This window comes from Aplysia californica, unplaced genomic scaffold, assembly GCF_000002075.1.
Source record: "Aplysia californica isolate F4 #8 unplaced genomic scaffold, AplCal3.0 scaffold00278, whole genome shotgun sequence".
In the NCBI taxonomy this organism is placed as follows: domain Eukaryota; kingdom Metazoa; phylum Mollusca; class Gastropoda; order Aplysiida; family Aplysiidae; genus Aplysia; species Aplysia californica.
Window position 1 is genome coordinate 356,958 of NW_004797548.1, and position 26,247 is coordinate 383,204.

At 39.9% G+C, this 26,247-nt stretch overlaps 1 protein-coding gene across 2 annotated transcripts in view; it reads right to left on the reverse strand.

The window, feature by feature from the left end:
• LOC101854262 (serine/arginine repetitive matrix protein 1) overlaps positions 1-26,247 on the reverse strand; it is a 149,298-nt gene that overhangs the window by 82,622 nt on the left and 40,429 nt on the right. For both annotated transcript variants that reach the window (XM_005101304.3, XM_005101303.3), the window contains exons 4-6: positions 23,390-23,533; positions 16,613-16,752; positions 12,810-12,971 (exon numbers count right to left, since the gene is read on the reverse strand). In XM_005101304.3, coding sequence (XP_005101361.1) covers positions 12,810-12,971; positions 16,613-16,752; positions 23,390-23,533 — 446 coding nt within the window. The remainder of the gene's footprint in view (positions 1-12,809; positions 12,972-16,612; positions 16,753-23,389; positions 23,534-26,247) is intronic.

Sequence of the window (26,247 nt, forward strand, 5' to 3'; positions counted from 1 at the left end):
AGGAGGAGGAGGAAGGAATGAGGAGGAGGAGGAGGAAGAGGAGGAGGAGGAGGAGGAGGAGGAGGGAAGGAAGGAAGGAGGAGGAGGAGAAAGGAAGGAAGGGAAGAGGAGGAGGAGGAAGGAAGGGAGGAGGAGGAGGAGGAAGGAAGGGAGGAGGAAGAGGAGGAAGTAGGAGGAAGGGAGGAGGAGGAAGTAGGAGGAAGGGAGGAGGAGAAAGGGAGGAGGAGGAGAAAGGGAGGAGGAGGAAGGAAGGAGGAGGAGGAGGAGGAGGAGGAGGAAGGAAGGAAGAAGGAGGAGGAGGAGGAGGAGGAGGAAGGAAGAGGGTGAGGAGGAGGGTAAGGAGAAAAAAGGAGGAGTAAGAAGAAGGAAGAGGAGGAGGAAGATATTATTGCTACCAATATACAGTGGAAACCTGATATAACAGGGATGGTGGGAGTAGAGAAAATGTCCTGTTATATCCGATCCCTGTTAAATCAGAAATGCAAGGAAAGTAAGCATTTGTGGACTAATCCAGCAGTACTTATTCATGGGTAGTTTCCTTTGCCGCAAGTACTCACGAACAGGGGTTTTGGCACAAACTTTCTCCTTGCCTCCTTCAACCAATTCAGAAGAGCTTGGTGCACAGCATCTGCATCGGGTAGTCTCATCTTCTTTCGATCCAGAGCAAACTTTCCATAGGAGTATGCTGCCACTATCTTCTCTCTATCCTTGATTTATAATGGTGTGAATCGACCCTTGTGGAATGTTGAACTGACGACAAAATCTCTGCCAGTGGAGCTTGCTTTTCGTTAACAGCCTGGATTATTTCTTATTTTTTGTCAATTGAAAGGCATTTTCTCTTGCGCTTGACATCGTTGATGACACATTACACGTGCGTGTTGCTAGGTTTTGGGCTAGATCGAGGTCTGCAGTACACCGCAGCCCTCTCTCGCTTCAAACGCTGTGTGTGCTCGCAGTAGTGGTATGGTTTGAGTGGGCTTGCTCCATCACTGCGTTACTCTCTCTCTCTCTCTCTCTCTCTCAAAATTTTTACACATTGTTAACGAGCCTTTGTCCCTGCTATAACCGGTTGGGCTCCGATGAGGCCCTGTTATTGCCGTTACTTTTAATAGAGACAAAGAGTAGGAAAAAACGGGGATTTTAAACATCCCTGTTATTACCGGATCTCTGTTATTACCGGGCCTGTTATATATGGTTTCCACTGTACTGTCAGCTGCTGCCATTTCAGTGCTACGGAGTGCAAAAACAGTGCAAAAACAGCTATCACAAAAATTTGAACATTTAATAGAAGTAGAAGAAGAACACAGCAATGGGTATATTAATTACATTTGAAGGAGAAGAACAATGAGGTTCGAAGGGTAAGGGAGAGCAGCTACAGCAACAACAACAAAAACAACAACTACAACAACAACAAAAACAAAAGTAGCAGCAGCAGCAGCAGAAGGCCTTTAGAATTTATGACAGTGTCTGACACGGTACTATTGGCACTGGGTGGCCTTTCAAATGCCTGGAAACAAGTAATACTAAGAAAGAAATCGAAGCAGAAAGCCACACGAAAGCTCTGCTACCAGAGAAATGGTTGAGTGAAGTTGGTTTCATAATAATATATTATTATTATACAAAAAGACTTTGTAAGTATCAAAGAATGCACCAACTTTCTTCAAGGTGCGTGGCTTGACAACTACTACATTATTGAGTTTTCTCGACAATAGAAGAGCATGTCTAGCTCACTCTGTGTCCTATGGCTACAACAAGGCAATAAGACAAAAGTTACCATTGTTTTGAAAGACTCAACAATAATCGAATTTGACTTGATCGCTTTCAAAACTTCTTACTGAGGCAAAGTTTCATGGTAATTGTGGTAGCATCGTGGTACGACGGCCTTCAACTCCAGTAAATGTTTATACTGGTTGGCAGTTATCTTCAATCTGTCTTTGCAGAGAGGTCAAGCAGTAACCGTCGTACATTGGGTGTTCAGCTTTCTTGGTCCTTGCAGCGCCTGCCATCCATCATCGAAGTTCAGTTTGTACTGAATTTTATAATATGGAGTGTACTTTGGTGCCTGCAAGTCAGTGACAGTAGGATGGCCTGCTTTTATCCCTGGACGAATTGTTTAGTGCTCTCCGACCTTTGCACAATCTTTGAAAAAGCTGTGGCCCAGGTACACAACTTCATAGGGCCTGGGGATGCGTCTGGCTTGGAGCATGATGTTCACGTAGTCCATTGGGATGTACATCAGTGCGTTTTTTAGCGATCGCTCAATAGTGCCATGGACTGAATCCACCTCCATTTGGGTATGGTCCTTGGTGAGAATTTCTGCTCAACTGTGATGTTAAGCTCTTAGGCCAGCGAGGCCATTGTACTCACCAGGGTGGCAGTTCTATTTTAGTAGTTGCACCAATCACTGCAGACAATGAATAGGTTGAAGCCAGTCACTTGCAATATCAGTTAGTGAGTCAGACATGATGAAAACTGTTGAAGCTCAGACCAGCTTCACTTTCATCCCAGACATATCATCTGGCGTCTCTGGTGGCAAGATCCTAAATGGTAAAATTGTGTACAGCCAGTTCTGTCTTATAATATAAGGTGGATGTCTTCACTGGATCTCCATACAAAAGACACACATTTTGTTCTCTAGGTTCAGTGCAGCCTCCCTGTCCTTCTCCTTCTCTGGTCTAGCTGCAGCTTTCCTCATATTCATATTCTTGGTTGAAAGTAAACCCAAATTGTTTTTCTTGAACTTTTGGCAGAACACTTGATAGCTCAATGTGGCTTTCACCCTCTCTGCAAAGTTCTCCAGGTATACTTGATGCAGATCTGGCATTTTCTGAATTGTCATCTGTAGACAGGAGGATATCTTCGAAAGTTTGTCAGAAAAATCCTCTTTATGAAACAACTTGTCATCCTTGGCTCTCTCATGGTAGGTGTGCTGTCAGTTCGATTTCTGTATGAGGAGAAATTTTTTACTGAGAACCTCCATCTTTCTGCTGGGGCGTTGTTCCCTCTCAGCCCAGGTTGGCCCTGACGTTGGGTTGAAGTATGCCTGGCCCCTCCCCTAAATGTTCTGTATTATGTCACTGTGAGTGTAACACATCTACAAAATAGGTTACATACATACGATACAAAAGCCAATCACAACGACCCCTGGAGTTTTCCATTCTAGGGTAATCTAAATCTACTTATTCTTATTACTACCAGAAACCTAGGTCTCTGTTTCTACAATACCACCCTCCCTCTCACTTATCCACTCGCTTAGCTGATCAACAGCGGGAAGTTAAAAATAACTTCAGCTCTCTACATCTTGCACCAAAACAAGCACAGCCACTCCCTTCCTCCACAGTTCAAAGTTCACACAGAGAGCGGTCCTGCTGCTCGCACACAGCGAGACAGCAAGTCAGCAGAGTGACTTGTCAGGTTTCGAGCTGGTCCTGGGACAATTCACTGGCACAAAGCAGTACTATGTGAATCATGGGACTTGTGGCTGCAGACAGGATTTGAGACTTGACGGCTGTCTGCTGCTTGCAAGCCTTCGATTAATCAAGCAGACTACAGCGCTACGCCGCGCAGTGACAATGTGAGCAGGATCTCTCACTCTCCCCCCTCTCTCTTTTTCTCACGTAAGTGGCTTCGCGGATTGCAAGCAGGGTGGGGATGATGAGGAGGTCTGACACGAGTGGCTTCGCGGATTGCTAGTTGCTGTGGACTTGAAGTTTAGACTAGTCCAAGGAGGTTACAGTTTGCGCTAGACTCAACTTATCATGCTGGTGATTTGATTTGATGATTTGACCTAATGATTTGAGGCTTGTGACTTGAACTAAGGGCTTGCGAGCACGAGCGGGTTTGCTACCGGGGTACAGCTCTAGTTGGCGGGCGCTCTGGTGTGGTCTACTCCTTCTGTTTCCTGGTGTTGATAGTCCCATAAAAAACAATAAGCAGTCAAGCCCAAGCAAATTGTTTTAGGTTGCACAGGACAGTGAAGAAAAACCCCAGGAAAACACAGCAGAGTCGGCGGGTCCTGCAGGTATTATGTCATTATCAGCACAATAGGCCTAGGCCATTTCAAGGGCGACCAAATACAGGAGAAATCTAAATTTAGTATGAACGGAAGGAGCAGAAAACGACAATAGCAAAGTCAGAAAGAAGAAGAAAACCATACCAAAGAACCCAAGCTCTAGTCAAAAAGATTCTCAAATAACCAGCACAGTTGAGACAAATTAGATCTCTACGATAATTAAATCTAATTTAATTAAGGTGAAACAACAACAATAGAATCCAACCATAAAAAAAGAAACGACTTTCGAATACTAGATGAATTCAAAATTAGGTTTACCATTCACACAAAAATGGACTCGATAGCCTACCTTGAGAACGTTCTGCCCCGTCTCATTAAGTCTAGAACTAAGAAAGCGAAGTTCTAGAACTGAGAGAGCGAGCTAATTTTAGAACCAACTGTCTGTGAAATATGAAGGCTTGTGCGACATTAGTGTTAGCCAGTTGAACCCTCGATGCATAGATCTACAAACTAGTCACCTCAATCTTGGATCGCAAAGCCTTTCGATTCTAGCAGTGGGTTCGAATACTTGGGGTCTTTTGTTACCCTACAGGGCACGGATCAAATTAACGAGTAAATTTCCTCTTTGGAAAGTGGGGGCAAAGAGGTACCCCACGTCGTACAGATACGATAGTAAAACACGATATATGAGGGGCATATCAAAAGTTTTTTACCTGACCATGAAGAAATAAAGGTGGAAAGCTGAAATTTGGGGTGAAAGCCAACAATCATCTTCCTAGAATACATGAAACTTTGGGGAATTTCCGACTACAGGTTTTAACACCAGCGCACTCTAAGTGAATGGGGGGCATGTTGTTCTCTGGTTTCAACATAAAAATTAAGAAAATTGAGCACAGGGAAGTAATTAAAGTTTTTGTTCTTGAAAGGCAAGTAACTACAGGATAATTTTACCGAGATGAATGTGTATATATATGGAACTGATTGCCCATCCTTTGCTGTGATAAAGTATTGGAGTAAAAAATTCAAATGCAGATTCATGGACGTTGAAGATGACCACCGTGAAGACCGCCAGTGACAGCAACAACAGAAAAGAATGTGTTGAAAATCAAGAAACTTGAGTAGTCAGACTGGCGGGTGGCAGTCGAACGTTTCATCAAATAAACTAGGCTCAGCATTGGATCACTTGAACAAATCTCAAATGAACATTTGAATATGACCAAGGTTTGGGCGAGATGGGTCCCACGTTTGTCGACTCCTCCTCAAAAAGTGCAATTTGTGGATTGTTGCCAAGAATTGCTTGGTCTGTATGAAAAAGATGAAACTAAATTTTTTGAATTATAACTTATAACCATGGATGAGACATGAGTCCACCACTATGATCCTGAGTCAAAATCTACATCAATGCAGTGGAAACCGCCCTATTCTCCAACACCAAAGAAGGCAGCGGTGCAGACATCAAGTGGAAAAGTGATGCTATCAGTTTTTTGGGACCAAGAAGGAGTTGTTAGACTATTAGATTGCTTATTATCAATATATATAGAAGGGAAACAATAAATCCTGGATTGTTGGTCCCTATATTACCATGATTAATTTGGATTATTTAGTCTTGTCAGTGAAGCCAAGGGCAGACCTCATATCATTTTCATTATTAAATCAACCTTCTTCATCTAGAAACGGAGTTTTTACTTTTGTCTTATTAAATACAATAATGGCAAACAACCCCAGTGCAATAGGAGTGATTATGACAGACTATATCGAAAATGGACATACGATCACCGGAGACCATTATTCTAACCAGCTAAAAAAAAATTACGAGAGGCTATTAAAGAAAAACGAAGAGGAAACGCAGAGGAAAGATCCCAAAAGGCATTTTGCTGTTTCACGACATCGCGCCAGCACTCACTTCAAGAAAAGCAGCACAAACTGCGCAAGAAAGTTACTATGAAATTTTGCTACATCCACCCTATTCTCCAGATTTAGCCCCGTCCGACTTTTTTTAATTCTTCAAACTGAAAAGGGATTTAACTCATTCGCTACGCCGAGCCGGGGGGGGGGGGGGGGGGGGGGGGGGGGGGGCGGGGGCGGCGCGGCTAAAGTGTTGTCAGTACGCTAAGCCGCCCCCGGCGGCTCGAGAACCAATCTTCAATTTTAGCTTAGATTCTCAGACCTGCCACTCTATGAAATCTAAAAATCAGGATTTTACAGTTAAAAAAATCAGGATCTGGTGAAAAAAATCGGGATCAACGGCAAATCAGTCGTAAGGGATACTGGGGAAGGAGGGGTCTTGGTTCCCTTTTATGAGGCAAGTATGCAAGAGAAAACTTTTGCAGGAATAAGTTCACGTTTGGGCCTCTAAATAGAGAGAAAACTGAAATACAGCATATGTACTCGAGTCGGAGTTGGATAGGCTGGGGGAGCACAGGATGCAGTAAAGCTGAAACTCTCGTAGTTTTGAAAATAGCTGACACATAACTCTAATCATCCATGCAAAGAGCCCACGTTTTCGTAGAGTAACAACGTCTGACTTCCATCGCATATCCACTCAAGGCAACTCCTCCCCCCGAAAAAAAGATTGCGCCAAGGTTGTTCATTCATTTTCTTTTTTCTTATTCCTTTATCCTCAATTAGTACAATGTATCACGGCACGCACAGCCCAAGTGTCAAAAAAATACCCCCCCCCCCCCCCAGTCGTCCACACTGTTTAAGTCCCGAAACACACATCGACCAACGCGACCGGTGTGAACGAACTTTGTTGACCCCGACAGCCGACAGTCCCAGACACACGCGCTACTCACACATGCGAAGTCATGTCACGTGATGCGAATGAGTGTTTGAAAGTTCCACTGACAGGTCTTGATGATGGGCCCGACTAACCAGAACTCAGATGAAGCTTGCTTATAAAGCAACGGCAGAACAACGAATAGATTACTCTTAAAAGCCCATGTCATAATTGTTACAGTAATCAGGACACCATCGAAGAATCCTGCGTTATAAAAGCGAAAGTAAATCTTGAGCGTATCCATGTCGGAATTCAAAATCGATACTACGTCGATTTTAGTTGAAATAACGTGCGAGAGTCCTCTACTAGATTTGGCATAGATGCTTCAGAAAGTAGCGTTCCAAGTCCCTGCCGATAAATAATCCAATCGGTGCTTCCAAGCAAAAGAGATTGCAGAACTTTTTACATTTTTTTCTAAGAAACGGACGCAACAGACACAACAACAAAAAATCAGGATACAGGCGATCGAAATCGGGAAAATCGGGATGCTTGAGGTTTGGGGCAAAAAATCGGGATATCCCGATTAAATCGGGATGAGTGGCAGGTCTGGATTCTATTCCAATCCACATATCCATGTTAAAATAAAGGTCATAATATAATGTTGACTTCCGGGTCAAGCATTTCCACTGAAAATCGGAAGTTTAGATTCAGTTTTGAAACGCGATTTCGTAGTTTATTCGACTGTTTTATCGCGATGCCAAAATTATAGCCCGGACACCAGTCTTAGTAATTTTACACATTATCTATCATTATTTTGCCCACTAAAGAAGTGTAGGACTCTTTTTTATAATATTGATATGATTGGACTCATATTGCCAATGCACTGTTATTGAGAAATCAATATTTTTGAGTGCCAGATCTAGATCTAAATTGTTAAAATATTTTTTTCTCCACAAAATCACTACTTTTTGATGAAATTGCACAAAAAGTGCCACTCAAGAAATGTATAGGTTTATTCCAAATGCAATTCTGAATAATTCCATATATATATACGATACGAGTGGGTTTTTTTCTGTTTGTGATCATTTTTCAAGATTATTAAAAATAATTTTTTTTTTCAATATCGGATGTTATGATCCAAATGTACAAATATTATGGAATGTCTGTAAATAACTGCAAACTTTTCAATATTTTCCAGTTCTATATTCATTTATGGTTATTTTGATGCATCATTTGACTAGGTGCAAACATATTTTTTGACTTTCAACAAAGATTATTTTTTTTTTACTTTCAAATTTTATCCGCTTCCAATCAAAACTGTGTTGCCTCTTACAGGAACCAAAGTTGAAAAATACACAAATGAACAATACAGGTGTATTCTACAAACAATACTGAAAATTTTGGGATATAATGTTGATATTTATTTGAATTTGTGACCCCAAAGACCTTTTAACTGCCCACTAGTCATCATCTCATTCGCCCTCCCGAAAAAATTCGTCCACAAGCCGAAAATAATACGTAGCGAATGAGTTAAAAGGAAGGCACGTTGAAAAAGATGATGAGGTCAAAGAAGCGGTAGAGGGCTGGTTTTCTGACAAAGAGAGGGCCTTCTGTTCTCAAGGTCTTTTCAAGGTCATACACTCATGGCAAAAATGTATAACTGTGGGAGGCGACTATATAGACAAAGATTAAGGTTAGTACCAAATTTCAGCTTTCTACCTTTATTCCTTCATGGTGACGTAAACTTTAGGTATGCCCCTCGTAAGGATAGAGTTACAGTCAAAATTCAACATTTACTTACATATTCTGAGAAAAATAAATAGCCTAATACCTACAATAACATCCTATCTTCATCCACTGAAAATTTGAAGGCCCTAGCATTAACTCTCTCGAGTTCCCGCCCTTGTATATCGACCGTCGACCGATAGCCCAGAGCGAAGCTGGCTGTCGCTATAATAATTTGCCTAGAGTCTGCTATGTGGTTTATTTCTGTAAAGGAATGGCTAAACTTTTATAAATACACAAGTTGTAACTCCTTTTTCGAAAGAGTTAGCCGTTAGAGGTGCCCGGATAATGACCTCAATTTCCCGACTACTTTCGTTTCCTTCGCCTCCATTTTGTAAACAAAGAACAGCTGCTCGACTATCTTCACAAAAAACAAACAAGTTTTCGAGTAAAATGTCCGATTCTGACCCCGATTATGGTCTGGATGACTCATTTAGTGAGTTTTCTATCGACGACAGAAGCTCTGAATCAGATAAAGAGTCTGACAATGACGTAGCAAGTCCTCAACCAGGACCAAGTGGTGCAGCCAACGGGTAAGTGATGATTGCACTGAGCATCTATGAACAGCTAGACCTATCGAAACCTAATATTGGCCCGGGGGGTACTAAAACGTGTGTTTTATTGTATAAATGATTCAAATTTGGTGTTTTCTTATGAAATTGGTTAGAATTGATAAGTTTTTCTCGCTTTTATTATTTTTTGGGCATTTTTTTTGTACCCAAGGTGCGGTTGCTAGCTGCTTGTTTACGTTCAAAATGGCGGATCCTGAGACGATTCTCTTAGTTTACAACTGATTGATAACGTTTGCTATCAACTGCAGTTTGATATTATTTGCTTCAATTTAAATGTATCATCAATTTTTTATTTTTATGTGAACAAGGGAATAGTTTATTTAGATCTACAGTCTATGTGGCCTCAGCTCAGGTGAGTTGCGAGTTGTCATTTTTGTAAACTGAGTCTGACAATTGGGGAGTGGTATGATTGGAGTGGTGGAAAAAAAAAGTCTTGCTGGACTTGTTTTAACATGCCTTGTTCCTGTGCATTTTCCCACAGGGGTGACTTCATTGGTTCATAACGTGAAGCGGACAATGCAAGGTACCCAAGTTCAAGCCGACGCTGCGGCCAGGCCTGCATCTCGATGAGGACCAGACCAAACAAAATGCGGAAACATCTGACACCAGGTGAATTTTTCCCCCGCTCGATTTGCATTTTTATAATCATTATTTTGTACAAGACTAAAAAATCAGTAGATATTGTTAATGCTCAGGCTTTTTTTCTCAAATAATGAAACAATTCATAGGCTTTGCTTGACTATTCATTTACTTTAGCTGTAACAAGAATTTACGGACAAATTGGGATGTCTGTTATGTTCAAAATTAATTGTTGCACTGTTGAACACTGTGTGTGTGTGTGTGTGAGAGAGACTTTGTGTGTGTGTGTGTATTTGTGTGTGTGTCTGTGTGTGTGCTCTTGCATGAGAGGAAGAGAGAAACAGGGGGGGGGGGGGGGGGGGGCAGAAGAGAGGGTAAAAGAATGAGCGAGACGGAGAGAAGGGTTCATCCCGCAGAGATGTACTGTGTGTGTACATTTGTGTGATTGAATGGTGCATTGGTGTGTGTGTAGTATAATTTGTAATGTGTACTTTGCTGTGTTGTTGCTGAATGTTGTATGTTGATGTACTGGTATAGCCTATATATCCACCTAAAATTTCTCTAGTGGATCCATCAAATTTATCTTATCATATATATTGATATCTCTTATCATGGATGGCTTTTGTCAACAATTCTTTCTTGTGTATCTATTTTCCAACAGTTGCTTTCTTCACTCTTTCGAATGGAGGCATTTGATGATTTGTGTTGCAGATCTGCACATACACCAACAAGTAGGCCAACCTTGCGGCAATGAAAGAGACTCCTCCATCTCTAGCGCAGAAATAGTTTTCGTTGTTATCGTCTTGAGAAAGTTTCTTGTGTCAAATGTAACAAGTGTGGAAAAAAACTTCTGTTTTAGTGGCACAAGAAACTGTCTTCTTTTAGATCATCCAGCTAATGAGTATGAGTGATGTTTTTGTATTCAATGACATACTCTGGGTGGAAATATATGCACAAATGTTTTCGTCACTATTTTTCAACTCAAGTTTTTTAATTTTTCTAGCATCACAGTTGGTTTATAAACCGTTTAGATGATGAATTCTCTTCTTTTATTGTCAAATAATGTGATTTGAATGTTTTTGTAGAAATGTCATAGCCTAATCTTGGCACAATGGGAGTAATCAGAGAATTTAATGAAAATTTTATTTTCGGTAACAATTATCACCAAAATACATGTAATTTTCCATGTGCCACCAAAGTGTTCATATGGGTCCTAAATTATTCATTCTTTGTCTGTCATGAGCAGAAATGGACATTCTTTTAGAATATCAATAAATTTTGGGTCAATCTGATCATGCTTTTTCCCCCCCTTCTTTATGTTTGTCAGTTTCATGTAAAATTGTGTGCACAATCTATTTTTAGTAACAGTTAAAGTAGGTCACCACTGAAAGCAGACATTAAAAAAAATTAATTGTTATCATTTTACTGTATTCTACATTCAATTTCCTTTACATAGATACATAATAAGCCTGGGTATAGTACAAGACTTACTCACACCAGGGCAAAGATCTGAAGAGGTTGTGAATCAACACAATTTTCTCAAAAAGTGGCCGACCCGAGAGAGTTAACACTTTTTCAGAACAACTACTTTTAGTCTGGTCACCCAATAAAAATCACGATTTTTTTAGAAAAATGGTTTTTGAAGTTGAAGAAAGTTTTTACAAGTACTCTTCACACAGAAACAGACCCCCAAAAAATCCTAACATTGGAATAAAGTGTAACGATCTATTTAACAGTAAAAACAGCAATGCTGTTTTAGATGCTATCATGGAATCCACTACCCTCCTTTCTCTTCCTATTTCTGTTCTCCACGTTCTTTTTCTTCTGCTTACATCCAAGAGTAGAAAACGGTCATAACGAACTTTAAAAAAAAATTTTTTTTTTTTTTTTTACGTAGAGGGTTTAACGGCGCTCGCAACTGCATACGGTCATATGAGCGCCAAGGGGTGGGTGTCAACAGAGCAATCTTTACAGGGAATCAGACTTAAACTGCTCACCTCTCTAGCTTCAACAGCACAAGTTCTGCTTCGATTATCACGGCACCCCAAAATAGCAGGTCACAAGAGAGTGACAAACATACAAAGGGAGTAGAGGAAAATAACAATAGTAAGGATCGGGAAAGAAAAAGCAGCAGTTCCCTGTTGTAGATCAGGCACCGTTATGAGCGTGACATGAGTCAGTCCATTTACAATCCTACTATGCTTGAACGAGAAATGTCCTCCCTTTGGGAAAGGCCTAAAGACACTTCATCAGTGGCACTGCCCCTGGGGTTTTAACGAACTTTACCGAGAACTTAGGACGACACAGAAGAGTTCATTCCATTATACACTGCACAAGCGCCATGACGCCGGAGCCAGCCGAACAACAAATTCGGCAACGCAAATGTACACAGAAAAAAAAGAGGCAAACGACATGGTCACCTAACCCAATCAAAACAAAGAAAGTGCATTTGCATAGGGGGATTCCCCTTCCAAGCAGTCGTTCGATTCTGTCAATATCAAAGAAACTCTTCGTTAATCAGAATCTTCAAATCCTTAGCTTTCCGGCAATGTATAATTAGTCAATGTTCAAATAACAAGAAATTGAATTTACTTGTATGTTTTACAGGGGGGGGGGGGGGGGGAATTTATTCCAAACCCACCCCCCAGCCTCACCCGCGTCTTCCCTAAAGAAAACAATATGAGCAATCAATTCTAAAATCACTTTACTGTTGTTGAGATTATATTCTCACTTTTCAGGACTATTTGAGCATAAATTTCGCGAATTTCAACCTCAAGTTAGAAGTGTTAGAACACAAATGGTAATGGTCATAGAAACACTGCGTTTTAACCGACTCAAGAACACGAATGATGCTTTGTCTCATCTAAGCGTGGGTTAGTGTAAAAGAGATTTTAATTTGGAAATTTCTAGACGAGTATTCCCTGATGTGTTTTTCTTCTGACATTGATCCGGATCCACGACCATATTGTCAGGCCTATTTCAAATGCCAGCGAATTTCAGCGATTTCCTCCTGTTATCGGACACCTTACAGTTAAGAGTTCACGACTTTCACCCGTGCCGAGCTCTTAACAAAGCAAGTAAATGTTGGGGAAAGTGAAAAGCAGAGTCTCTTGTATCTGTCACAAAGGTGTAAAATCAGTACCTTCCCATTCTCCTTGGAGGCATTTCTGGGGCTTTATCTGCAGCCCGGATATCATAGCCGTACAAAGTGATGAGCTCTTCCCGAGATTTGGGTGCCTGTGACTCATCCGTGTAGCGGTCATGCGCCCATTTCCCCTCGTCCTGCCAAAGTTTTTTCTTTGGTCTGTGTTAGACATAAAAATTTAGAGAGCATGAACTGTGAATATCATCGCAAAATTTAAAACAATGAAAAGAAAAAATGAACATGACAAAAATGAAAAACAAAAAACATGAGTCTGTGGCAGCAGTAAGTACATTTGTGAGGCAGCATGGTGAAATCAGGTGTTCGTCAAAACTATGAAATCAAAGAAACAGGCATCTTTTTCTGGGCTTTGGGAAATTTTTTCCAATTTTCTTTTTTTTTCGCAAATGCATTTCTTTGTGGATGTTACAGAAAATGATTAATTTAAGGCACCAAAATGTCTTATTTCCACTTTCCATGGACACTCAAGCTTTGGAAGTCACCAAATTTGGCAGCCATTTTCTCTGTAATTTTGCCTCTCACATCAGGCAACCCCAACCTCCTTCAATCCCAAATAATTTTACTTCTCTTCAAGACAGATGGGTATTCTTTTTGCCAAAAGTGAGATAAGTGAACAAGCTTAAAGATGATATTAAAAACTCTAGATACCCCAAAATTGACAAATTGCTGATTCCACAGCGTCATAACATTTATATTTTAACAAGAGCTATATTATAAACCAAGGTGTCAAAATCAGATAAAATCTGAACACATCTGTAAGGGAAAGGTACTACAAATATTGGGCTCTTTTTTAATTCGCCTACACCATTTACTGTTATAACTGCTTTCAGAGTAAATGAGGGTACTAGGTAGAGAATTGAATGGATAAAATCATCATTCCTGGGCAACCGAGAGGAACATTTATAAAAAATGTTAAGGCTGCCACATTATTTGACAAATAGGGTTCAAATTTTGCATGATGCCTTTACGACAACATTGCAGCATTTTGTCAACATCATATATGAGCCTTTGCCAATAGGTACGGGATTAATCATATACCTCACAAAATCCTTTCCTATTCCAATAAAAATGATGCTACAGCTGTCAAATTTGTATATATTGTGCTTAATATGATGTTTCAGCTATGGGAGCAGAGAAATAGCAGTTGTGCCATCAGAGGAAATCTTACAAATATTTTTAGTTCTGAAATCGATATATTTTTTTAGAATGCAAAACGTGACGCGTCGAGTCCACACTTTTTCTGTCATCGAGTTCAACAAAGAAATAATTACTGAGAAACTCGTCCTTCTACATTTTTACCTACATAATTTCTGGTGCTACACAAGGAATAATGATATCTGTAGCTGCTTTTTCTTTGAGAGCCTTCAAGATTTTCATTTTCAAGCATAACTAGCTTGTGTTGTCATTTCACAAGGCAACTTCGATTCCTTGTGACTTCGTTTCTATCGGCCATTTTGGGGCTCTGGAACGAGCATAATATCATTCAATGTTTACTATCCGGCCTGATTGATTCCGAGGCTGTGACCAAGCATAATTTTGCAGTAAACGGAAATCCCGCGATGCCTCGTGCTGTCATCATTCGTATAGTTCGAAAGAACCAATCAAAAAACATTGTTCCTGTCAATCCATTCAAAGTGTGTTGTAGTGCGATGCAAGACGGCAAGAAGAATGACGATGGATGAGACAAATTCATTTAATTTTTTTTTTCCCGTCATCATCAAATCTTAACATGTTATGTTCGAAAAAAGCTGATATGTCCGAAAAAAGTTTCCCCCCATTTAATCAAATGTAAACCATGTAATGATTAAAATCACACTGCGTTCCAAAGGTCAAGTAGTGGTAGATCTAGATGCGACCACGTGAGCTTGGCTAAATGTCAACGAGAGGGGCAAATTTGATGTAAATTGATGCTATGTTCCAAAATGATGACAAAGATTTGTCCACTATGTGTCATCGTGGTTATGTTTGAAAGAAATTTGGTATTTTGCATAGAATTGTAGTAAAATGTGAATTTAGTGGCATTTTTTTCACCATTAGCATGCATTATGAGTCACCTGACTCTTTGTTTGCAAAATTTTCACAAAATGAATTAAAATTTGAAAATGAAGTTTTCATTTCTTTCGAACATAACTATGATGACACAAATGCGAACACAAAGACATTCAGAATTTCTTTTTTCTGTGATTTTATATGCTCTTCATGCTTATTTTTGAAAATTACAGAAATTAGAAAACTATTAAAATAATTTTATGTTCCATAAATTTCTTTTCAGGGCATTTTTTCATTTAATGTCATCATGGTTATGTTCGAGAGATATTTGATATTTAGCAGACATTCATAGTAAAATGTGAATAAAGTGGCATTATTTCATCATTAACATGCATTGTAAGTCTAATTGCGTCTTCTGAATCATTGATAGTCCCAAACAGAAAGTTTTTCATTTCTTTAGAGCATAACTGTGATGACACAAATATGCAGACACAATGGCATTCAGAATTTCTTTTTTCTGTGATCCTCACCATTTTATATGCTCTTCATGCATATGTTTGAAAATTAAAGCAATAAGAAAACTGTTAAAATAATTTTGTATGTTCAAATTCTAAAAATTGTGTCATCATAGTTATGTCCACAAGAATTTGACCTGATGTTATGTAACGCCAGTAACACAGCTTAGCATGCCATCTGTAGGCTGTAAATACATGTTTTTGTAGGAGGAGATATACATGAATAGAAAAATTTGAGTAAAAACGAAATATTAAAAACTTTAACATCAACCCTCTGTGCTACAGTTTAGATGTATAGTCTGTTTAGTTTTCGGGAGGGGGGGGGGTTAATCATTTAAAATACCCCCCACCCCCTAAAATTTTTGCACGTTTTACGATACAGCACACAAAATAACCTACTAAAACAAAACTAATTGAAATATGCAGTTTTCTCGTTGACAAAAGTTTCGTATAGAAATAGATGATCTTATCAAATAACAAAGAAAAATGAAAAAGCCTTAGGATTTTTTCAATGTCCTAAATTTTAAGGTTACCATTACACATAATCTACACCTAGGTTGTACATGAATGATGATTTCATCACATTCAAATATCTAAACATTTCCTATAAACATGCTGAACAGTGATACCACAAGACATTGTCAAAATGGAGAATCTGAAGACATGGAAATTTCAGTAGCACCTTCCCTGAAAAGAAAAAAAACCCCAGTATACTAAGCTTCCTGATCTAGTCTTCTGTAAATTATATTTTATCTCATAGCATGCAGTGACCAAGTTTGACCAAACCTTCCAACATCATTTTTTTCCCCATAAGAGTATTACAGTACTTGCAGCACAATAAGGTCATAAAAGTGCTGAGGATTAGAGGTGTAACAAGGGAGTAACAAACACAAAAAAAGGAGAAGGGGAGAAAGACAACAGATGTTTGATAGGAAAGAAGGAGCAAACCACAACAGACCACCCGCCAACTACCCACCTTCCAACATCAAAATATTTAATATTATCTATAATAATAATTATAATTGAGGACATGTTGGGCCTATTGACGGGCAAAAAAGCCAACATACAGAAACACAACAAACAGAAAAGTAGTTTCTAAACTGGATCTATAAGCAAACTACAAAAACAGTTACCAAAGTAAAGGTAGGCCTACACTGTTCTTCAGCTGCATATTTTCTCAATATTTCAAAATTACTTCAGTTCTTGCTGTATAGCACTCATTTGTATCAACATAATCTAATCAGGTAAGTAAATTTAAGAAGGTTGTTAAACATTTACTTCAAATCTTCCCCCTCTTCTCCTTCAGGACCCTCATCCCCTTGGCGGAAATCATGCTCGTAAAATGCCCCTCTTCGGGGCACATAGGCAGGATTCTTTTTGTCCTCATCATCATCAGGCTTGTCCTTTTCTGGCTGCTCCTGGGAAAATGGAAATAGTGACAATACAAGAAATGGAACTTAATCGGGGATATCAAAGAATCTATTTGACTACAACTTTTAAGAAAAAGGACTTAAAAAAACAAGAAAGCTAACTAAATTATCTTCTTCATAACAAAATTAAGCATACCCAGTTATAAAAGCAATCGACGTTCATAATTAACGACATGAAAGAGTTTAAATAGATACAGAAACTAGCACTTTTCAGAACAAAATAGAACTTTGTAACAGCTCTGTCTGAGATATGATGCCCAGACTAGTTACTTACAATGAATATTCCGGGTCTTGATTTATGCAGACCTGCCACTCTTCAAAATATATAGCTGGTGGAGTGATAAAACCTCATAACCCGCAATTTTTTCGAAATCCGTTGGGGTTTTTTTTTTGGGCTTAATGTTTTCTCCTAGTCCTTTTTCACATTGTCTCAAAATCAATTTAAATTAGTAAGAGAAATTATGTTTAAAAAATTAATTAAAAAACCTCGCATGTTTGCCCCCATGATATCCTGGCGTGACGAAACCTCGCAACCCTCACCTGGGACACCGATCTGCTTTTGCGTGATGCATCACTCTCGGTTTGAAAGAATGACGCTTATACAAGATTCCGCCCCACGGTATTTTTCTATAAGTTTTTTGTTTGGTAAATTGTATGTTTTTAAGATCCTCAAGGACTCTGAGGCCTAAGGGTTTGAGAAGTTTTTCGTTGTTTTGGAATTTGTTTACGGTGTCTGAGTTGGTTCTGAAAATACAGTCGTGAGCTGAGTTCTCTGGTGTTGAGCTTTGTTTATTTGTGTATTGCAGTGTGAGTGATGGAGAAGTGCGGAAAGCTCCAAGGGCGAGGCGGAGTCCTTGGTTTTGTACTGGGTCTAGCATCTTCAGGACATGGGGTTTTGCTGACCCATAGACCTGACAGCCGTAGTCAAGCCAGGATCGGACAAAGGAGATGTATAGGTGGAGAAGGTGTTTTGAGTGTCCGCCCCACCCCGGAGGAGACAAAATTTTCAGCGCGATTAATGCTTTCTGTCACCTCACGTGAAGGTTTTTTATGTGTGGAATTAATGAATGTGAGTTTCTTGTCAAATACAATGCCGAGGAAACGAGCCAGGTCCTGGACGGGAATTCTTTCCCTGAATAGCATCAAATCCAGTTGCAGCACATGTATGCCTGATCGGCAGAAGTGTACTGCAACCGTCTTTGACGGGGGAAAACTTGAAGCCATTATTGTCAGCCCACTTTTCAAGTTTTTCCTTTCTTTAGATCTTAGTTGAGGGTTTTTCGAACGGCAGCATATCAAGAAGTCGTCAACGTAAAACGAGCTGCCTATGCTATTTTGAAGGGTCTTAACAATGGCATCTATTTGATTTCGAATAGGAGAGGAGAAAGGACGCTTCCCTGGGGGAAACCTTCCTCCTGTTGGTGGGGGTCTGAAAGGGAGGATCCGACACGAACCTGGAAGTCCAGGAAGGAACGGTTCTTCAGGAAATTGCCAATTAAGGCAGGGAGGTGACCGCCTATGCAGAGAGCGTGCAGTCTCTCAGAATGCCCTGCTTCCAGGTTGTGTCGAAGGCTTTTTCTAGGTAAAAAAAAGATGGCGATCACGTGGCCTCCTTCGGCAAACGTCAGGCGTATAAAGGTCTCCAGGCAGACCAGGTGATCCAGAGTGGACCGTCTTTCCCTGAATCCGCACGGGAGACTGTTCAGCCAGCCTGTCGTCTCCAAAAATCACATGAGTCGCCTGTGAATCGTTTTATCCATAACTTTGCAGTGCTGTTGGTCTGTAATTGGATGGGTGCAGACCTGCCAACTTTTCAAAGTCAAAAAGAGGGAAAATTTCCTGAGCACTTATGGGTACCGACTATTGGCACTAGACGGGTATATAAACACGTGTCATATAAGAACATAAATATGGTATATATGATTTTTAGTAGTTGAAAACAGCAAAACCAAAAGAGAAGAAAAATATTCAAAACAAAGGAGAAAAATAAAAACAGTAGTAGGCAGTATGTGACAGGAAAATTTGTACTCACCATAAAACTATTTACACTATGTACAAGGGATGCCTGCAGCTGGCTACTGGGTAGAGGAAAAACTGGACAGCAAACTGATACTATCCTTTGTTGCAGTCTTGCACTTCCTCAAGAACCCGTCGGTCAAGTTCAGAGAGCTTTTCCTGACTTTGGTGACCAGCAGTGCATCAAGGGTCTCTGTTGACATCGAGGTCCTTGCCTCTGTCTTATTTTTTCTAACCAAAGAGAAGACTCTTTCTGCACTTGCATTGTTATGTGGCAATGACAATACACTTGTTGCTATCCCAGCAAGATTAGAAAAGGGTTTACTGTTGCCAACTTGTCAATGTGATGAAGCAACAGGTTCCACTGCTTGTCATCTCTACCAGATTCAGTGACTGACTGAGGTAGTTCACAGGACAGATAATTGATAAACTCCTCTTTAAGTTTATTCTAACAAATTGACAAATGTTTCAGCTTTGAGGCAAAGAAAAGAACACTTTCAAAAGATGATGATTGACTTTTGCCCACATTTACAAACTGAGAATGCAGTAGGGTCACATCATGTGAAGGAAACTTCTTCAGCATGCAATCCAGTGCAGTGCAATAGAAATCAATTAAGGCAGAGGAGATCTCTTGTTTCTGCTTTGATTTACACTTGTCCAGAAGGCCTTGGTTAACTTCCCCAAAGTACAACTGCTGATCAGGGATGTGGTTTTTTGAGTCCTGAAACTTGACCTTGGTTACATCCTTACAGTGCAGACTAATGACTTCTGGTTTCACAAATTTTACCAAACCAATATGTCTCTAAAGAGAGAGAAGTACAAATCCCTAGGCTTTTGAATCTGTGGCTCCTCACTTTGCACGATTCTCTTAAACTTATCAAAAGTAGGCATAATCCAGAGTAGAAAAGCACGAAAGATGGCAGCTTATTTGGAGTTCAAGATGCTGTGGATCCTCTCCAGCCTACCAGTAGTGAAGGCACTGACAAGGGGCTGAGCAGACTCTGTCATAGATTTTGCTGATGAGCTGCTGGTGGATGCAGAGGAATTAAACCATGAATTAATGATTGTCTTTAAAAATTTGCTTTTTGCTTTTTATCTGCCCTTTTCTCTTTCTTGGCAGCTTCTGTGTCCATTTCCTCCTTTGCTTTGTTGAAGTATTTGTTCAGAGGTTTCCACAATTCTTTGCAGTGAAGTTGTGAGGCACAGCCATCTCGTAGAACAATATTTCAAAATTTCATCACTTAAACTTAAACTTAAAGCAACTGAAACTCTTTGAAATCTGACTGTCTTTTATCAGAGTGGTGGAAATAAAAATAAAGGTCTATGAGAAACTCCTCTACTTTTACTAAAATAGCTGAAAGTGCTCTCTTGACAGCCAAGTTTAGCAAATGACAGCCACATCCACACTAAGCATATTAGGTTGCTCTTTCTTCAACAGAGTGCACACACCCCCTTTCCTCCCTACCATGACATTAGCTTTATCTAATATGAAAGCCAAGCAGTTCTCCAATGGAATCTTGTTTTTAGAAAGTTCTCCAAACACAAGTTCAGCAATGTTCACAGCAGAAGAAGATTTCTCTAACTCTGGCACTGAAAGCAGCTCTGTAGTCGCAGACTCACTAGCTTCATTATTAATGGTAATGACTAGAGGGTACATTTTACTGTCATGGTCGTTGGATCCATCTGTACCTATGCTAAAGACATTTGATTTGATTTCATCTTTGTCACCAGCTCTTCTTTGAAATGTTTGCCCATGCATTTTATAATGGCAGTTGACTTTGTTCTGGCACAAGCACATTTTTTTGCAATCTCAGAGTCAGGGCAGATGTTTTTTTAGAAGCAAGTGGCTATTCTCCGGCGTCGCACCGGTAAATAGATCGGAAGCTATTCTCCGGCGTCATAACTAGGCCTAGTAAGTCTACCTTTCATTATATTTATCTATGGTAATTGTCTAACATAACTTTATTCATTTATTTCCATTTCCATCGTCCATTTGCTTAAATCTTAAAATAATGCTTCTGTTTATTTAAACGAACAAAATTGATTTTGTGTCTAAAATCCTGTCTAGTCATATAGTATAGCTTGCTGTTTAACTTATTTCTTGTTGTTGTAATTTTCTATCAATTTAACTGATATTTCGCGACTTCAGTGCTTTTTTGTCGTATCTCCATTTTTGTAAACAGTGAAAATGAGACTCCTTCTTATGCTCACTCTTTGTTATGAACTCACGTCAATAGTTGAGAACACATTTCTTCTAGTACCCAACATAATTCTAAATTGGAGGAATTGGGGCAGTTTGTCTCTGAAAACCTATCATCTGTATCAATGGAAGTGGCACGAAGTGGTGCAGTTGTTGGAATTTTTTCCCAAGACAAACAGATGAGAGAGGTATTTGCAAATCTGCGCCAACAAATTATTATTTATAGACCGGCGCGTCGCAGAATAGCTTCTGATCTATTGACCCGCGCGACGCCGGAGAGTAGCCACTTGCTTTTTACAAAAGGCTCAAATTTGTCACTGGTAGCTATGGGCATGTTGTTGTCTACCAAAACTTCACAAACAAAACTTCTGATTTGATAACAGAGAGATCTTTATCTTCGGCAAAGAAGTCACTTATGTTTGTGCAGGAATCACTGCCTTTAACAGCTGCCACATGTTTGGTTGTTTTCAAATGTCTGGTAACATCATCCTTTCCACCACTTGCAATGCTAAACTCTGAATTACAAGACACACATCTAAGCTTGCAAAGGACTCCCCTTTTACTGATGGCTTAATGAAAAGCCACAGCTTTGTGTAGTCATCCCTAAACTTGGTGGCTGGTTTTGCTTTCTTCTTTGCAGGATCAGCATCAGTAGAATTTGACAGACTGGACCTAGGTCCTATACGGGAGACTGGCTGGAAGGTAGATCGATCAAGACCACGCTTCACGTTAAATATTTCCAGGCACCTTGTGCAAAGATCTTTACCCGATCTACCACACTGCGGCCAAAACAAGTGGTAACGCATAGTCTACCTCAGGTGTTTGGCCTACATAAGGCCAACATGGCAAATATGAACACCGGAAGAATGAGGCAGATGCTCGACCATTGAGTATCTTCGCACTTCGTAATTTCAGTAAAGAATTTAATTAACAATAGCTACACCACGTTAACGACGACCTCGATCCTGGAATGCAACCGGGAATTTCCCAGACAATCCTGGAAGGTTGGCAGGTCTGTTTTTATATTCTATCACATTGACACTTAATCTCACAGGTCTTTCTTTAAAACTTTACAAAGCTAATATCTATTCAATTATAGAAAATATTTTTGCGCTGTTTAGAAAGTAAAACTCTAAGATTCAGTGTGCCAACGGCCAAAGTAGCAGTCAAGACATTTTAGGATGTAGATCTAAATGCATGTTGAAACTTTGAACCCATTTTTCTCAGTATATGCTTTTATTAAAATTTTTTACTTCATTGTCTAAAACTTCAGTTTTAAAACAGACATCTTCAAAATTTGAAATGCAAAATACCCAGGAGAGTCCCTGCAATGAGACGGAAGCAAAAGTCAAAATACCCAGAAGTTGACACATTCCCAATTCTTGTTCTTTGCCACACATACAGTGGAAACCTGATATAACAGGGATGGTGGGAGTTGAGTAGAGAAAAAATCCTGTTATATCCGATCCCTATTAAATCAGAAATGCAAGGAAAGTAAGCATTTGGGGACTAACCCAGCTGTACTTATTCGTGGGTAGTTTCCCTTGCTACAAGTACCCACGAACAGGGGTTTTGGCACCAACTTTCTCCTTGCCTCCTTAAACCACATCAGAAGAACTAGGTCCACAGCATCAGCATTGGGTAGTCTAATCTTCTTTCGAGCCAGAGCAAATTTTCCATTGGAGTATGCTGACACTATCTTCTCTCTATCCTTGATAATGGTGTGAATCGACACACACATTGACGTCAATTCTTTGTCAGTGGAGCTTGCTTTTTGTCACCAGCCTGGATTATTTCGTATATTTTGTCTATTGAAAGGCATTTTCTCTTGCGCTTGACATCGTTGGTGGCCTAAATGAAAAAAGTAGGCTTAGATCTAGGCCGATCGATCGTCCACAGAGTGCGTTAAGCTTAGGTCTCACATGTACTGTTAGTGAACAGTCATAGTGTGGTGTGGTGTGCTTTGAACTGCGAAACAAGCTCTGCGCACGACCAGAATTGGCCATGCAGCAGGCCTGCGCATGACACATTACGCGTGCGTGTTGCTAGGCTAGGTTTCGGGCTAAATCGAGGTCTGCAGTACACCACAGCCCTCTCTCGCTTCACACGCTGCGAGTGCTTGCAGTGGCATGGCTTGCGAGGGCTTCTTCTATCACTGCGTTTCTCTCTCTCTCTCTCTCTCTCTCTTACTTTTTACACATTGTTAACGAGCCTTTGTCCCTGCTATAACCGGTTGGGCTCCGATAAGGCCCTGTTATTGCTGATAATAACAAAGAGTAAGAAAAAAACGGGGATTTAAAAACTCCCTGTTATTACCGGATCCCAGTTATTACCGGGCCTGTTACATATGGTTTCCACTGTATTACAAAATCCAATTTCCTGAACATTTAACTCAGAAAAAAACAATACCTCTCCATCTCCGCTCTGTCTTTCCTCTTCTAGTCCTTCTTCGTCTGTGTAGCCTCCTTCTGTCTCTGTTCCTGTCTCACTTTCCTCTTCAGATTCTGAGCCCTCCTCTGTCTCTGTTTCACTGCCTTCTTCTGTCTCTTCTTCCTACGAAAAGAAAAACAATGAAACAATAACTTCATCCATCGAAAATATAACCATTAATCTAATTACAGTCAAACCTGCGTAAGACGGAATCACAAGGGAGCGGGGAAAAAATTCCGTCTTAGACTATGAAAAAAAAACGATCTTGCACTTTTGGTGCAAGGTTCTCAACGCAAATAACCAGAGAATCTTCTATAATATGTACTGAGCCCACAGCCATGAGAGTTCGCGACGTCACGACACCGTACAGCAGGACTGTCCGCGAGTCACAACTCACCGGAAGTTCCCTCCGATAGCAAGCGGGAGGCAAATCAAATCACAAGCCTGCTCGCAAGCCTCTAGCGCAAGCAGTCCGCTGCTTTGCAAGCCTTCGATTAACCGAGCAGAATCCAGCCCTAATTTTTGCACATAGTGAGTGTAATAGCTAAAAAAAAATAATTTAATAGACCCATTTTAACCTTACAACTACAATACTAATACTAATATTGTGTGTGCCTGACAAAAGGATCCATAACGTCAGCAAAGTCAATTTCAATAGTCACAGGCCTACAAAGGCGTAAAGATAAAGTGATTACAGGTCAAAGATGTAGTCCACCCAGAAAAGTACAGTCAAACCTCATTATACCGCCTACTTTGGAACGAGCATAAAGTTGGCGGTACAGCAGGGCTGGCGGTATAACAGGATACCACCAATTGCCATCTTGACTAATGGTAGACTGGTCTTGCCTCATTTATATCTGTCTCACAAGATTTCCATAAGGCAAGGAAATAATAAGTAGCAACTAATTACACATACAGCTCTCCCTAAACTTTAAGGCGACACTCTACCTCTTAGCAATAAAATCTACAATTAAGTTATTTTTACTTGTTTTGTTTTTTCGCTTTTCTCAAAGTTATATATTCAATGATTAAAAATATTCAATTTTGGGTATCATTATCAGTTATTCAATCACAGAAATGGCAAATTAGAGTGAAACCAAGCAATCTGAAGGACCATTTGCTACGATTTTCAAAAGCTAAAAACTCAAAAACTGTCGATGCTATCTAAGAACTAATTACATATTTGAAATCTGCACACAAATCTTAAGAAAATGACGCTAGTTTTTCTTGAAATTGTAAATATTAATAATTTTATTACTTTTAGAAGACTTGCACATTAACGAATAACAAAAATAGTTAAAATAGCAAAGTAAAACAATCACCTAAAAAACGGATTTTTTCAAAAATTAAGGACCATCAATAATATATTAATAGAGGTACCAGCCATCCATGTCCAGGTGCTGTCATAGCTGTTTTCAAAACTTAATCTTGAATGGTTTTTGAGTTTTTAGCTTTTAACCTCTTTGCTGCTGTGCCCGTAGAATTTACAGGCCTGAACTGTGTAGTGCTGTGCCGTGCCTATGCCCCGTAGAATTTACGGGACTCTGACAGAGGTTGTTTGATACTAATTAAGGTAATTTCCTGCTAAAATCTTGTAATTATTTTTTAGGTACCTTCCTTTTACGTTTACCTCTATTTTCCCCCTATTTGAAAGCGTCAAGATTCAGATTTTAGATCGAAGAGAAGATTAAATCTAGATCTAGATATACACATTTACCGCACAAAAATGATTTACTGGCAGCAAACACAAGCTGTCTTACATAATATATATGGATTGTATGAGCATTGTGTATAAGGTAAGAAAAGCCTCTTGCCACTTCTTTACCAGCAAACACTCACACAACACGTACTTCCCCCTTTTTTTGCATCAGTTTATCATTACTTGAATGTGTGTTTTGTATTAGCTGTTCGGTGGTGTTGTTTTTAGCATTATGTTACTAACTCCAACTTTTCTCCATCTATCTCTCAATGAAATCCCCCCCACACACAAATCATTATATCAATAGAAAAGTGGTTCAATGTAGAATGTGCATGATGCAGAAATTCATGAGGAATTATTCATAAATAAAGTTATGGGAGGTAGAGTGAGGTCACCCCTAAGCAGCCCTAGTTCATGGGATTTCCCCTGGCACAGAAGCCTATTTTACCTGCGGCATTGAAGGGGTTAAAGCCAAGAAATGAATATTTTGAGGAAAAGTAGCAAAAGGATCTCAAAATTGCTTTGAAACATTGTATTGGCTCACAATGTTACAGACTTTACGAAGCTATCTGAAATACAGCTTTGGGTGAACCTCCATTCGATTTTTCAAAACCCAAAAAACATTGTTCGGACCCAAACAGGACCCCAAAAACCCATGTGTGGCCTTATTAAGTAAATTAAAATTGAAAGAAGCTAGGATCAGAGGCTAGGCTGTTTGTGTCAAAGACCCTGTAGACCTATTCTAAAACCGATATTCGACAGTCCATAGGCCGCCCTGGATCTATCAAGGAGTTTTAATCATGAATCCTCTCAAAACAAAAGCCTCACTGGCACTCACCAGCCTTTAGGCCACTGAGCGGATACCTGGCAATGCCAGATATTTTTCTCTCAGGCCAAGTCGACGTAGCTTCTTTAAAATTACTCCCGCAAGCACCTAGAAATAGGGTAGGGCAGGCTTGCAGCAAGCAGCCACTGTGTGGGTGTCGTGCGCTGTGTGTAGTGTGTACCTCAGGTGGCAACAGGACAAATTTACATTAGTTTAAGGGTGACCTTATTTAGGCCACATATGGCCTAAATAAGCTAAACCCCCCTCCCTTACCTTATTTAGGCCACACCTGTGGCCTAAATAAGCTAAACC